The following is a 15,773-nucleotide window of genomic DNA, read 5'->3' on the forward strand; positions in this document are numbered from 1 at the left end:
TGATAATGTGGTTGCTGGTAAACCACCCTTAAGTGGGAAAAGGGTGAATAACCCAAGAAAGAAAATTATTTCTGCACGTTCTGATGAATCCAGACCTGCAAAATATACATATACTATAGAAAAGGGGGACAATAATAGTGATTTAAAAAATGGTCAAGCAAGTACAAGTGAAAAACAATCTGATGATAGACCAGCTAAGTACACTTACACTAAAGACGATGATGATAGACCTGCTAAATACACATATACTTTAGATGAAGATTCCAAACCCCGAACTGTGACATTCAAAGATGAAAACAAGAAAGTTAGCAAAAACTCAATTGCAAAATCTAAAACAAAAAATAAGACAGTAGGGTCAACACATAAAAATAGCTCTGGTACTTCCTCACAAGGAAATTCTTTGAAAGACTCAACCACTGTTGACCAATCAGAATCCTCTTTTTCTCCAGGTCGTAGAAACTGGTCCCCACCAACTGGTGAACTGTTTGATGAAGACCCTCGGCAGTTTTGGGTGGATATAAATCCCAAAAAGGAAGGTAAAAAAAAATCCTGAAAATATTTTTGCGGAGTGATTTGCTTTGTAGAAATTTTGGGGGAGAAAAGATGATAGACCTGCTAAATATACATACACATCTGATGTGAATGTTCAGAAGTAATTTGTCTAGTTATTGTGACTTCCCTGCTGATGAGAAACTAACAAGAAATAAATACAGTTAAACCTCGGTATCTGGAACTCAGTGGGACTGACCAAAACCATGGAGATATCTAAATGTTTGAAATAATGAAACTCGAAATCAAACTATAGTTAGGACTGTGGACTCAATTCAACATATCCATGATATTCAACCTAATGGTACCTGAGATACCGAAGTTCAACTGTAAATAATTTCTTGTATTACAGATGAATTTATTTATTTGGAATGATTTTTTAAAAATATTTTTTATAAACATTTTGAAAATATTTTTGAAATATTGACCATGTGATTTTCTTCCACAATGAATATTTAGTTTTCAGTAACACAGCATGCATTTTCTCTGTAAAATTATTATCTCTATTTGTACAGTACTATTTTATAGTCTGAGTAGAGATAACATGATGCTTTTGGTCTTTCATTATTAACACAGTACAACATGTTTATGATGAATCATTATAGTGTGAATACATGAAGATAATAAAGTGATATTTTGTTACTAAGTAATGTAAAGTGTAAAGAATATGTAATATATTTTGGATATAATGAATCTTTTAAGTGCATTATAACCATGTTCTACTGTGTAACATATTACTATTAAGGTTCCTTGACCCTCTGATAAGAGAGGTAACTCTCATTGGGATAAATGATTATTTTTTTTTTTTTGAAAGTTGTCAAGTTGAAATGCCATTTCTGTCAAATTTTGCCCCACAAGGTATGCTAAATTGTGAGCATTTTAAACAAAAAAAATTTCCTTTAGAAAATTGTTATTGTTTAAGCAAAATTTTGTACGAGTGACAGAGGGACAATGAACCATAAGTATATAATTCTTGCTTGCTGATTGAAGAACCATATTATAATCTGTACTTACCTGGTAATGCTTTAGTGTTAATCTGTTAGCTGATTCACCATCCACATCTCCATTTGCTTACTGGAAGCTTATAAATCATTAAATTCATTAAATTTGTCTGTTGCTCATTGGAATAGAGTTTGTATCAGTCTTGGAATTAAAACCAAACAAAATTAACAAGATTTTCTTCCATAAAACTTTTCAGAATTTTCTTTCTGTTTTATATGAAAAAAAAGATGCTGACTTTCAAAAAACTGCAGTCTTTTATCAAATTCCAGGTTCATAACAGTACATGTATTTTGGTTGAGGTTCATGTCAAAACATGGCTAAGACAAAATAATTCCTGAATCTCCCCTCTCGATTCAGGTATTTTTGCTCTATACTGGGACTGAATTTTTTTATGAGATGAAAAAGTTGAAAAACTATGTTAACTTTCTGTATTTACCAGATTCATTTAAATATTTAAGGTATGCTGATTTTTTATGCCCCCGGATCGAAAGATCCCAGGGGTATATTGTTTTTGTCCTGTCTGTCTGTTTGTCTGTTTGTTTGTCTGTTTGTCTGTCTGTCTGTTGTCAACTTTAACCTTGCCCATAACTTTTGATTGGTTGGAGCTATGACTTTCATATTTCATATGTGTATTCCTTGTGACAAGACCTTTCTTTGGGTACCATCATATTTGACTTTTTGACCTTGACCTTGGAGTTTGACCCACTTTTGCAAAATTTTATGAGACTTTAACCTTGGCCATAACTTCTGAACAGTTGGAGCTTGGGGTTTCAAACTTCACATGTGTATTCTTTGTGACAAGGCCTTCTTTTGGATACCAACCACTTTGACCTTTTGACCTTGGACTTTGACCTACTTTTGAAAAACTTTAACCTTGGCCATAACTTTTGAACAGTTGGTGCTTAGGGTTTCAAACTTCACATGTGTATTCCTTGTGACAAGACCTTCCTCTGGATATCAACCACTTTGACCCTTTTGACCTTGACCTAGGAGTTTGACCTACTTTTGAAAAACTTTAACCTTGGCCATAACTTTTGAATGGTTGGAGCTAGGGCTTTCATACTTCACATATGTAATCCTTGTGACAAGGCCTTCCTTTGAATACCAACGACTTTAACCTTTTGACCTTGACCTAGGAGTTTGACCTACTTTTGAAAAACTTTAACCTTAGCCATAACTTTTGAATAGTTGATGCTAGGGCTTTCATACTTCACATATGTAATCCTTGTGACAAGATCTTCCTTTGGATACCAACCACTTTGACCCTTTGACCTTGACCTAGGAGTTTGACCTACTTTTGAAAAACTTTAACCTTGGCCATAACTTTTGAACAGTTGTATCTAGGTCTTTCAAATTTCACAGGTGTTTTCCTCGAGACAAGATCTTTCTTTGGGTATCAACATTTTTTATCTTTTGGCCTGGATTTTGACTTGCATTTGAGAAATTTTAACCTTCGACATAAGCTACCATACGGGGGCATAGTGTTTCACAAACACATCTTGTTTTAATATTGTACTTGAGGGGGATGATTAGACCCTGCACTTGATTTCCAAGCACCTGCTCAACTTCTCCCAAAACAAACTTGCATGCATTGCTGTATGGCTATATGTTTTCAGTACTAAAATGTTTATAAAGAATTGCTTTACAAGATCTGAAAAGGAAACCTTTAAAATTATTGTTAAAATAAATTAAGACCACCTACTCAAGTTGTGCATTTTTTGTATGAATTAATATAAATCAAAATATAATACTGTATTGCAACCTTACAGTAGCCTAGCTTAGATAACTTGTCACCTCAGTAGGTGATCAATCACAACACCATCAGAAGTATCAACCTACTCCAGCTAGGCCCTGCTCCTTTTCATTAGTACTAAGTATACATTTGATAGGAATATGGTTCCTTTTCTCTACTAGCAGGCTAGTGGAAGAATCAATAATGGTAAGATCTAGGAGGACTGGAATCTCCCTGACTTGCTCAATGTTATAACAATAAGTAATTTTTGCTGCAGATCGTGCTCATAAAAATTAGCAGAAACTGCTTCCATTAAGTTAATTTACATGAGTAGTCCAGTACATGTATTTATGACACCTCTTAATAATCTAGCCATTAACCAACATCACTAGCCCTTGCATTTAGCCCTTGGCCCTTGCCACTAGGAATGTTGACTTGATTTAAAGGTATATATTGCGTATTGTTGATAAATTCAGATAACCAAAATTAAAAAAATCTTTCTATTTGTTTCATTACTTTTATATAAAGGTAGGACTTTTCTATAAATTACACAAATTAAATCAATTGCATTTCACAGATATCAAAATTTTGAAAGAATAGTCGATTTATTTACCGACTCCACAAAAATATAGTATGTAAAACAACATACAATCAAGCAATCAATATCTCCAAGTTTTTTCTCAGTCCTATTGAGTTTGAGATAACAAGGTTTGTTATATATATATATATATATATATATATATATATATATATATATATATATATATATATAGATATAGATATATATATAATATGCAGTCAAACCTCGTTATCTCGAACTTGATGGGGGCAAGAAAAAAACTTTGAGATATGAAAGGATTTGATCCATGGTATTCGAGATACCCATGATCGAAATACTGAAGTTCAACTGTGTATGTATATAAAACTAACAGTATACTGTATGTGTACTTTAATAAGCGGGCTGTATAATTTAGCAGCTTTGGCTTTGAGAACAATGTGCTAATTCATGAATATTGTTAATAATCATAAATGCAATTCACAGTGTGGACATGTATAGCGCTAATTCATGATTAGGCTAACCAATTTATGTACACGTACAATATACAAATCCCATTTTTTGATACAATTAAAACTTCCTAAAATAAAAACAAGTATGATTATGTTGATCCGAATAGATTTTCAAGTGATACTAATTTTTGTAAGTCTGAATTTTTTTTTGGGGGGGGGGGGGGGGGGGGTATGTGTGTGTGTTTTGTTTTTTTAATTTTTATATCTCAAAACCAATCCCTCTGCAGACGCTGAATATAGAAAAAACTTGAAATGACCTAATTGATTGTAAACAGGTTGAACGTGATTTACAAGTGAGTATTTCTGGTCTACTAAAATCATAAGACTTGTCACACTAAGTTACATAACAACCAAAAAACTCCAAATACCTAATGTTCCTTTGGATCATGTTTAAATATTAACATTGTAATACCAAGCGTTAAACATTTTTCAGCTGTTTTTGACTATGTAGAATATAAGACAAAGAAACCTTTGATATATAAATTTGTGATCAGTAATACTAGTAAGAAAACTTCCTTTGAATTTTAATATTCTTGATATTAAATTTAAACATTCATGGTGGCACTTTTCTTGCGTATATTACTCTCATCAATATTAGATTTTCTGGGCTACCATGTAATTGATTAAAACCAATCAATTGGCAGGCCGCTGTGTTTAAGTAATAATCATTCAGATTATAGAAAGATAAAAATAGCAACAAACAAGGACAATTAGTTTGTTGATACATGTACAACATATATTTTTTGTTGACTTGTAATAATGAATGGTGGATTTAAATGCACAGACAGTATCATTTAAACTGTTGAATGCAAAGAATGGACTAAAAGGCGAGACAACTATCTGCCAACATTAGATATTGATATTGCACCTGATCGTAGGGAATTTATCTAAACATGTGCTTGTAGTGGGGAGAAAGGACCATTTTATGATAAATATGAAATGAGGAACGATTGGCTTTGCAAGTTTTTCAATAAGTCTGTAATGATGACTTAGATAAAAAAAAATCTGTGGATCAATGAATGTCACCTTTGGATGCTTTGATGTGACAGTGTTAGAGGTTGGAATTTAAAAAAAAATGTCCGTACGACTACCTAGTATCTACAAACATTTGCAAGGTTAGAGTGAGACTTGTTTGAAATATTTATTTTATTTTCATAGTAAAGCTAAACTCAAATATATGTGTAATGAAATCTTCATTCAGTTAAACTATATGTGCTTTTCAGGAGCTGTCTCTTAATTTTCTGTTATGGTTGTGTTGTGAATTTTCATCCCATTCTTATAATTGCTGTTAACAACATGTCCATAATCTTCTACGTTGTTTATCATGTCTTTTAGGTAATTATTCATATTCTTTTCATGTAGAAATGCAGCATTTAGTATTTTATTTTATAGATGAGTCCAAAGTGGCAGGAAAACAAAAGGGTGGTTCAAAAACACCCCGGAAGTCGAAGCGAATGGCAGCCAAACTTGATGGGCATTCCTCCACAGAAGGGGAGATCACTGCTAGCAACAGTTCCAAGAATGCCAGTGAAAGGTTAGACAATTATTTAATAGATTGCCTCTTTACATTGTATAGCATTGGTAAATTGTAGTTTTGTTTATGCAGACAGTATAAAAGATTGATTACTTTGTACTTGCTTTTGTAATTTAAGAGATTTAAAATTTGCAGGCTTTTAGAATTGTTCCTTCATTACCACTGGTTTGTTTAGACAATATATAAATGAAACCACATCTTAACAGTGAGATTATGCTAAACTACTGTACTTTACTCACTTACATTAAGTATTAAAGAGCTATATTTGGTATATGCATATTTTTGCCCCCATAAATGTCAAATTCTGAAAATTTCTTGAAATGTGCTGAAATGAATATATTGTGTGAAAAAAATATAGTAATTTATTGTCAATATTTGTTTCTATGACATCACAAACTATTTGGATTTTTAGTTTTGTGTAAAATTACTTTTCAAAAAGAGGACAACATGGACAAAATTTTTTAATTTTTTTTCTATGTAATTTATAGAGCGCAAACCTGCTCTATAACAATATTCACATATTTCATTGATATATTCATTCTACACATTGTATCAAAACACTGAGTAGGCACAGATGACTTTTACTCAAAATAATGACATAATATATTAATATACACATTTTTCTATATAAATCATGGAAATTTCGAATTTACATCATTTTCCTAATGTTGTATCTAATGTATGACGTCATGGATGATGAAAATATTTAATGCTTTGAAAGCTGCAGATATCCCCCTGTTTTAGAACTTAATTGTAGATTTCTCTGTCAAAGTTTGATTTCGTTGGCAAATTTTGATCATTACCGAATATAGTCCTTTAATGTACTCCCAAGAAAATTATATAGGCCTATGACACAAAGGCAGATTTAGATTTCTGACATTACTCATCAGTTCAGTAAGATTTACAGTGTGGGTGAAAGAATCAATAAATTATTGAACAAGTCCTTGATTTTGTAAGAATAAATGAGAGGACAATAATTAATAATTAACAAGTCTAGGGATTCAGGCCTTTCAATTGGCTTTCTCATTAATTATAATGCATTTATGCCATAAAATTTGACCAATGAGTGTTAAAATAAAGAATGTAAATTTTTTTAAGTTAGATAATTGTGCTTTCTCTGAGCACTTGTAAAATTGAATTTTTTTTTCTTCTAAATACTGGAAGCTGATTGAGTAGTAAATGCCCAAGGGATGTTATGAATAATTTAATGTAACTTGACCAGATATTCAATCTGTTTAACACTTACACTAGAGCCTGCTAATAAGTGTTGTTTTTATGGTTGTCTATCACTCTACATTTCCTACAGGATTATCGTGTAGACAGACAAAATAACAAATGGAGGAGAAATTCAAAAGTCGTTATAATCGTAAAAAAATTCTTTGTCATAGTGCTGATGTAAGAAGTCCTAAAGGAAGTGGTAGGAAGCCTGATGAAAGGCCAGGATCAGTCCACGACAAGAGGACGGCTGAGGCAGCAAAACCATCCCAGGTCGAGGATGTTAAAAATAACACGTCGGACGAATCTCTGCTACAAAGTCAAGACGACATACCCATGTTACAGAAGCTTAAACAGATGAACCAAAACAGCAAGTGAGTAGTTGTCTGGTTAGAAAGGTTATAGAACGTATTACACAAGTCTTGTAACTGTTCTAGTGTTTGACTAGTTAGTTGTCTATTGGGATTACATGTAGTTTAAATCCTAACAAAAATGGTACATCATGAAGCCTAGCTGGGATGAGCAGAACACATAAATATTTTGCAAATTTGAGGTAGAGCCATTTTTTCTGAAGATAACAAAGGGAGTTAAACATGTTAAAGTTTGTAAATTAGATATTCTGCTTATATATATCTTGGAGATTTTGACTGAAATTTCAGTGAAAATTGGAGATTATTTAAGTCAATATATTGATATCCCTCCTTCCCTCTCTGATTCCTCCATGTCTTCACTGTATCTAATCAGATAGTCTTAACTTTATTCCATCATCTTTGTAAAAAGTGCATATTTAATACATACCGTATAAGCAGAATTTTTAGCGAGGATTTAATTTTGGCATTATTAGCGAGGGTGTTGAGATTGCTAAAATTGAATATTGCTAAAATTTAATTATGTATCAATTGTAATAGCTTCTTTTGTTTTTAATATAAAATCGCTAAAATTACTTCTCGCTAAAAATATATACCGATTTTTAAGGATATATTGCTAAATTTGCATCTCTCTAAAAAAATTCCACTTATACGGTACATCAAGTGTTCATTAATTTTAACTCGTATATGAAAATGACAATTAAAAGGGATTTTATTTTAGAAGTAAGTAGTGGGTATAAATTTACTAATCATTAAAAATTATTCAATGTTGAACCATCTTAACATTTCAGTCAATGCATTTGTAGATTGCTGTCTAACAATAATGGAAGCATAATTATTATTAATCATGAAAATGGTCTTGAGGGGGAACGTGTCTGGACATTTGAGTATTATTGACTTTTCTATATCACCCAAGTACTACTGTACCTTCACTGCTCAAGATTGTGTACATCCTCTCTCATCATTAATAAAATGCTCAACTTTTTAACCAAAATATTATTGACAACCCAAATTGTGTGTGTGTTTAACCTGGAATAGCAATATTTTTTGACAAGCCTCTCCTTTTTGTGAAATTGTAGACAACATTGCTTGAATGCCCTGCTTATGTTTAAAATTCTAATATTATATTATTATTTAAATAGCAAGCCGAACCTATGTTACGCAGAAGATATATCCATATTTCTAGCAGTTATCATTTCATCAGTACTTCTAAAAGATTTCAAAATCAACTAATATATTTTAATACTAAGGATGTCAACGAGTACCCGGTTAACCGGGTACTCGATCGAACGTCCGAGTATCGAATACTAAAAATGGTACTCGGTTACTCGGAAGTCTATTTCTTCTTATTTCAATGTACATATTTTTATCAAAAATTATCCAAAAAGTAACTTAAAACTGCAAACGGTTATTAGCGTGTTGTCATCTACACCTGTAAAAAAACCCGTTATCGCCTGTGGCTGTGTATATACAGTAATTAGTGACCAATCACCTGGTGCACAGCTGTTCTCACCTATTGTTGTCGTTAATTTTTGGATGGCTTCAATGATTGCTTTCAGTGAACATCGATTCGAAAGTATGGTATAATATCTTCAAATCATTTTTAAATTATTTAGTTAATATATGGCAGCGAAATCGGACATGCATAGAAATGCCGCTACCCACTTCAAAAGTGAAGAAATATTTAGAAATAACTAAAGATTAAAAAAAATGTTGGAAGTCAGTTTGTGTAGTAAGTTTATACGAGGGAAACAACCAACTTAGACTAGAGATACCAATAACGTCCGTTCCTTCCCTTTCGCTAGTCTAATCATTACAAACCTGCGTAGCAGATTGTCCTCCTTTTGCGTTGATGAAATAGATCCTAAGCAATAACTGTAAACCATTTGTAATTTTTTATGTATTAATTGTGTCTTTTGTGTTTATTTGATAAATAAATTTAGTACCAAAAATCAATTCCATTGGACTTGATGTTTATATATAATTAAACGTGATAAAAACAGCTTTGGGGTTTAACAGAGCTTAACGTGGCTCAAGAAAATTAACACATTTGTATGTACATTTTTACTTGTACCGAGTACCCCGGGTACTCGATCGGAAACACGTCCGAGTAACCGATTATCAAAAATTGACCGATTTGACATCCCTATTTAATACACATCTCTAATAAATGTTTCTTTTTCCATCTCTTTCAACCAGATTCAACTTTTATTCACGAGCGAGGAATTTCCACAAGTTTTGCGACCTTCTTATAATCCCAAACATTTTTTACTGCAAACTATTCTTTCCATTTTGTATTTCCAATTGCATAAATTAGTCATTGTGAATAGATTTCAAACTGACAAATTCCGAATAAAAGTTATTGCAAATACATGTAATAGTTGGTTTACAATATTTCATATCAGATAGTGTGAACTGTCAAGCAAGGGAACTTTCATTGTATTTAATCTATATAATTTAATTTATAAGTTTGTCAACCTTTTTCTGAATACTAGCTTTTCTGTATTTACATTCAGACATGCTTTTGTTTTAAAGTTGTTTACATCAAGTCATTAATCAGTACATAGACAATTAGACATCACTTGATTGAAGAACCTAAGACTTTCTTAACACTAACCATAATATGAAATGTATGAGTGATGGGCAGTCAATTTATAATCATTTACATTAATGGGATTGAAATAAGATAGTGGACTGATCGACTTCTTATAACTGTAACATAATCAATTAATAATTTTATGATGGGCAAACTTTTACTTTAAGGTACTAAATTTTCAATTACAGGGTATTTTTTTTTCACTTATTAGTGCCAACTCTGCTTGAACATCGAAGGTTATAGCACTAATACTTTTTTCAAAATCTAAATCACCAGCAAAATTGCTTTCCAAGTATAAATATACTAGTATGCTGAGATTAATAAAAATTCCCTTAGACTTGAGCTTGTAATTAATATGACTTTATAATTATTATTGCTGGTGATCATATCTGTTGTAAATTCCTGTCACTGAGTTTGTTACCTATTTACATTTTCAATAGATTAAGGAGTCAACATCATCTGATAGTAAGCAAATATTTTTTTCTTAATAAGAAGTCATCAAGAACATTAAGAATGAAAATATTGAGTTCTATTTTCAGATAAAAATTTTGTAATTGATAAGTGGAATCAAAATACTATGGAATCATTTTTAATTTATGGAAGTTAGTGTTTTTTAAACAGCCAGTATATTATGTACAGGTTCATGGGGTTTGTGGGTAACTCATATAATTATACAGAAGATTAAGTGTACTCATACATTCACAAAGTTATTGTTCATTGGGTTGTAAATTCACGGGTAAGGGTGATGCATGATATCCATGCAGGGACTTTGGTATCCGTAAACAATTATTCCAAATAAATTCAAAATGATTCCAAATAAACACATGAGCTGATTTCTGCTCTGACATCATTGATATAAATGTATTATGTTTTCAAATCACATATGGTTTATCAGTGTACATGAATATTTCTAAAGAGTATCACTGGACTTTAGGTTTAACATGTATAACGAGGACAGTCAAGCAAACATTACGAGGCGCCCAGTTTGGTTGGATAAGATGTTACTAGGCCGCAATAAGAACATTATGTAATTTTTTAATTCTTTGCATGAAATTATGGTATTAAGCATGCAGCTTTCAGCAGTTTCTTCCACTTTTTGCATTGTACTTTACTTTTTAAATTTTGGATATGTGTATTATGCATGATAATGAGGACATAAGAGGGTTTCTTCATTCAAGCAGAATGACACTCCTTGGGGGTTGGCTGTTGGCATCCTTTGAGTCAAACCCAATCTAATTAAAATTAGATGTTCAGAATCCACTACTGCTTCTCAAACATCTAACAACATCCAATTCGGGGTCATGTCAGAGCGACTTCGATTATGAATAAACATGAAAATTTTGGCCAATCAGATTCAAGCTTCTGTATAGGATTCTAAAATTAGTTCCATGGCTACATCTTAACATTATTGATGCTCAGTATTCTGTCTTAAAATGTTGAATTAAGGTAATTTTAGTATAAATTGAATGTATAGTCCGCCAATATGGCATTCTTACCTGAATAACATAACAAAAATGCACAAACTATACAAGATATCCCGCACGTCCCATTCATACATAGCACGGCCTTTGCCATGCATAGTTTGTTAACTATGAAACTCCACGGTCGTTTAGGTTTGGCAGTAAAAAAGGAAACACATCCGAACTATAAGCCAAGATTTCAGAGGTGACGATTTTATTGGCTAATCGAAAGGAATTGCTTTGACGTGACCCCAAATGGGATGTTGTTATATGTTTGAGAAGTGGTAGTGGATTCAGAACATCTAATTTTAATCAGATTGAGTCAAACCCATTTTATATGTTGGATTTCAAGTGAATGAAATTAGCTGTTTCTGGGGATTTTCATGTTTCTCCAATGTTCAATTTTGTTTACAACTCCAAGTTAATTATTTTTCATACATGAAGGTTATATAGGTTATATAAAGCCTTTTTTTTTTTAAATACTGTATATCAGATTTTTTACATGTATTTTTTTTTTTTTTTAGATCAGACCCTAATAGTGTATGCAATACTAAATTTACATGAATCAAATTTTCACAATTTCAAAGTTACAGTGAAAATATAATTAAGAAATTATTTAGGAAATGTAGAAAAATAAGGCATTGAAGTGTTGTGCAAAAAATCAGAATGTTTCGTTTATATGTCACACACAATTTCCAATAATTATTTAATGGCTTATGTCTTGTAATCATGTAAGCTTCTTAGTAACAATAAATAAAAGAAAGAAAAATTGTTGTAAATTTGCGGTTACTACAAGTATACCTAATTAACACCCTGTTATTTAAAATCAACACCTGCTAGGTACACTTGAACATCCCCCCTCCCCCCTTGTCCAGAGATGGCCATTTCAAATGAACCAAAATTGGGGTTACAAATTTTACAATTTTTTATTGCAAAAGTATTGGCTGTGCTTGTACAGGAGGGAAACAAAGCACACACAACACAACTTAATTAAATACAGACATAACATTCACAATACACAGTACGTACATGAATACCTTAATATCAAACTTACGGTAGACATCTCCTTTACAAAAACAAAACTTTTTGTAAAATATAAGCTGATTTACTTTTTGCAATTCCAAAATGCTCATAAACAAAGCAGAAATTGAATACACTTGGAAAAAAAAACTGATATACAGTATATTTTCACTTTAAAAGCATACCTATAGTATGTTTAGAAATAATTGTTTTTACAATATCACATCTATATAAACATTTATAAATACTAGTCTTGAACATGCTTCAGTATTTCAGAATAATCTGTATCATACAATATTTTCTGCACAGAGTAGAAGTAGTCCAAAATGCTTTAAACATGATACTTGTAATAATTTATAAGACTGTGAAGTCTACCAGTGTGCTTCAGAGTTTATTTAAATGATGTTGCTTTTTTTTGACATGTAAAATGTAGAAGATGATTATCATGATCCATGTAAATACATGTACAAGCTCATTTATATATACAGAACATACATGTTATTGTCAGAATTCTATATGATTTATCCTGTTTCAAGCATAAATCAGACTAATGTTAATTCATAGAACATTGCAATGAATGCAGTATTTGAATATACAAGTCAAAGTAAATTTCATTTTTTTTTATGTATTAGGGACCAGAAAAGGAAAAAAGATGTCCCAAAATGGTTAAAACAAGAGGAATCTGGTAAGTTTTGTATATTTCAGTGATGAATTATTGATTTAAAATATTTACTTTTCATTCATGATTGTCATTCTGTGAGGTCACATGAAGGTTTGATTACCACACAGCAGGTCCATTTGAAAATCCACCAAGTCGAGGAGGAAGTCGCCAAGATGTTCCAGCCCCCCTCCCTCTAAAAGATCACATGATTCAACAGGAGGATGTAGACATGTTAATCGATGAGGAACTGGCTCTGTGGCCAGAAAGTGGGTAGGTATTCATAGAGATGTCACTACTGTATACAGCTTAGGCATTCATAGAGCTGTCAATACTGTATACAGCTAAGGGATTCACAGAGATCTAAATACTGTATACAATTTAGGTATTACAGAGATGTCAATACTGTACAGCTTAGGTATTCACAGAAATGTCAATACTGTATACAGCTTAGGTATTACAGAGATGTCAATACTGTATACAGCTTAGATATTCATAGAGCTGTTCAATACTGTATACAGCTTAGATATTCATAGAGCTGTCAATACTGTATACAGCTTAGGTATTACAGAGATGTCAATACTGTATACAGCTTAGGTATTCATAGAGCTGTCAATACTGTATACAGCTTAGATATTCATAGAGCTGTCAATACTGTATACAGCTTAGGTATTCATAGAGCTGTCAATACTGTATACAGCTTAGGTATTCATAGAGCTGTCAATACTGTATACAGCTTAGGTATTCATAGAGCTGTCAATACTGTACACAGCTTAGGTATTCATAGAGCTGACAATACTGTACACAGCTTAGATATTCATAGAGCTGTCAATACTGTATACAGCTTAGGTATTCATAGAGCTGTCAATACTGTATACAGCTTAGGTATTCATAGAGATGTCAATACTGTATACAGCTTAGGTATTCATAGAGCTGTCAATACTGTATACAGCTTAGGTATTACAGAGCTGTCAATACTGTATACAGCTTAGGTATTCATAGAGCTGTCAATACTCTGTACAGCTTAGGTATTCATAGAGCTGTCAATACTGTATACAGCTTAGGTATTCATAGAGCTGTCAATACTCTGTACAGCTTAGGTATTCATAGAAATGTCAATACTGTACACAGCTTAGGATTTCATAGAGCTGTCAATACTGTATACAGCTTAGGTATTCATAGAGCTGTCAATACTCTGTACAGCTTAGGTATTCATAGAGATGTCATTACTGTATAAAGCTTAGATATTCACAGAGATCCCAATAGAGATGTCAATACTGTAATCAGCTTATGCATTACAGAGATGTTAATACTGTAAACAGCTTAGGTATTACAGAGATGTCAATACTATAAACGGCTTAGGTATTACAGAAATTTCAATACTGTATACAGCTTAGGTATTCATAGAGATGTCAACACAAATACAGATTAGGTATTCACAGAAATGTCAATACTGTATACAGCTTTGCTTTTCTTTATTCTTACATTCCTTTTCCCAAGTCAAGGGTTTCTGATCCAGGCCACTCCACATAAACCCTTGTTTATATGGAGTGGAGTGGATCAGAAACCCTTGACCAGGCAAGATAGGTTATATTTTGCATTTGGCTGACTAGGTGAAAACCTGAGAAAACTTATTATACTTGGTTGACCAACAAAGCCCATGGGTTTTGTCTCTAAAGCATAATCTGTTTTGTCCCTTATTAATTAGCAGTTTTACATGTATGTCAAATTTAATATGTACTTTTCATTAATTTTAGTAATTTCACTAGTGTTATGCATACATTTTGATATATAAGTTTATTTAATTAAATACTACCTTGAAAATAATATTTTATATTATTTTAATTTGCAATCTTATGACCAATTCAATATGTACTTATATCATTAGTTAGTGTTATTTTCACATTTTGATTTAATTCTCCATGAAAATGACAAAAACAAATCTACAGCAAACTTAAAGGTTGTACAAAGTACATCCTAGAATCTCAATATTTTCATTCGAAATTGTTCCCTCAAGGTTATCTAGAGTTTATTTATGATTACAGGAAGCCTGATTTGAAGACTGTATTTGATACAGACAAGAAACCCCCACCATCTTCATCCAAGTCTGGAAAAGAATCAGACAGCGCAACTCCCATGAAGAAAATTCAACAGAATCGAGCCAAGTGGAGAGACAATCAGAAGAAAAACTTGGAGGAGTCATGGGGCTCACTCAATATGTTTGACCGACACCAGAAGGGGAGGATTTCAATGGATTTAGATGGTAACATATACTCTCTTTCATGCATTATGTGTTCACAGACTGAAACAAAGTACTTGTAATGTTGAAAAATTTTAATCTTGTGGTTAATATTTCAAGATTTTTATGCCCCCGGATCTAAAGATCCCGGGGATATATGTTTTTGTCCTGTCTGTCTGTTGTCAACTTTAACCTAGCCCATAACTATTGCGCTGTCAAGGGTAAGGCTTTAATATTTGACATGAGTGTTCATTATGACAAGACTTTTCCTTGGGTACCACCATATATGATCTTTTGACCTTAACCTTGGAGTTTGACCCAGTTTTGCAAAC

General features: G+C 32.2%; 1 protein-coding gene across 1 annotated transcript in view; it reads left to right on the plus strand.

The window, feature by feature from the left end:
* Positions 1 to 15,773, plus strand: part of LOC133205668 (katanin-interacting protein-like) — a 54,491-nt gene that overhangs the window by 24,498 nt on the left and 14,220 nt on the right. Inside the window, exons 18-24 of the mRNA XM_061341517.1 lie at positions 450 to 536; positions 5,744 to 5,885; positions 7,274 to 7,474; positions 10,999 to 11,091; positions 13,177 to 13,229; positions 13,334 to 13,475; positions 15,248 to 15,465. Coding sequence (XP_061197501.1) covers positions 450 to 536; positions 5,744 to 5,885; positions 7,274 to 7,474; positions 10,999 to 11,091; positions 13,177 to 13,229; positions 13,334 to 13,475; positions 15,248 to 15,465 — 936 coding nt within the window. The remainder of the gene's footprint in view (positions 1 to 449; positions 537 to 5,743; positions 5,886 to 7,273; positions 7,475 to 10,998; positions 11,092 to 13,176; positions 13,230 to 13,333; positions 13,476 to 15,247; positions 15,466 to 15,773) is intronic.

This window comes from Saccostrea echinata, unplaced genomic scaffold (assembly GCF_033153115.1).
Source record: "Saccostrea echinata isolate AGI-Se365-2 ecotype Australia unplaced genomic scaffold, CSIRO_AGI_Sech_v1 ptg000002l, whole genome shotgun sequence".
Classification (NCBI taxonomy): domain Eukaryota; kingdom Metazoa; phylum Mollusca; class Bivalvia; order Ostreida; family Ostreidae; genus Saccostrea; species Saccostrea echinata.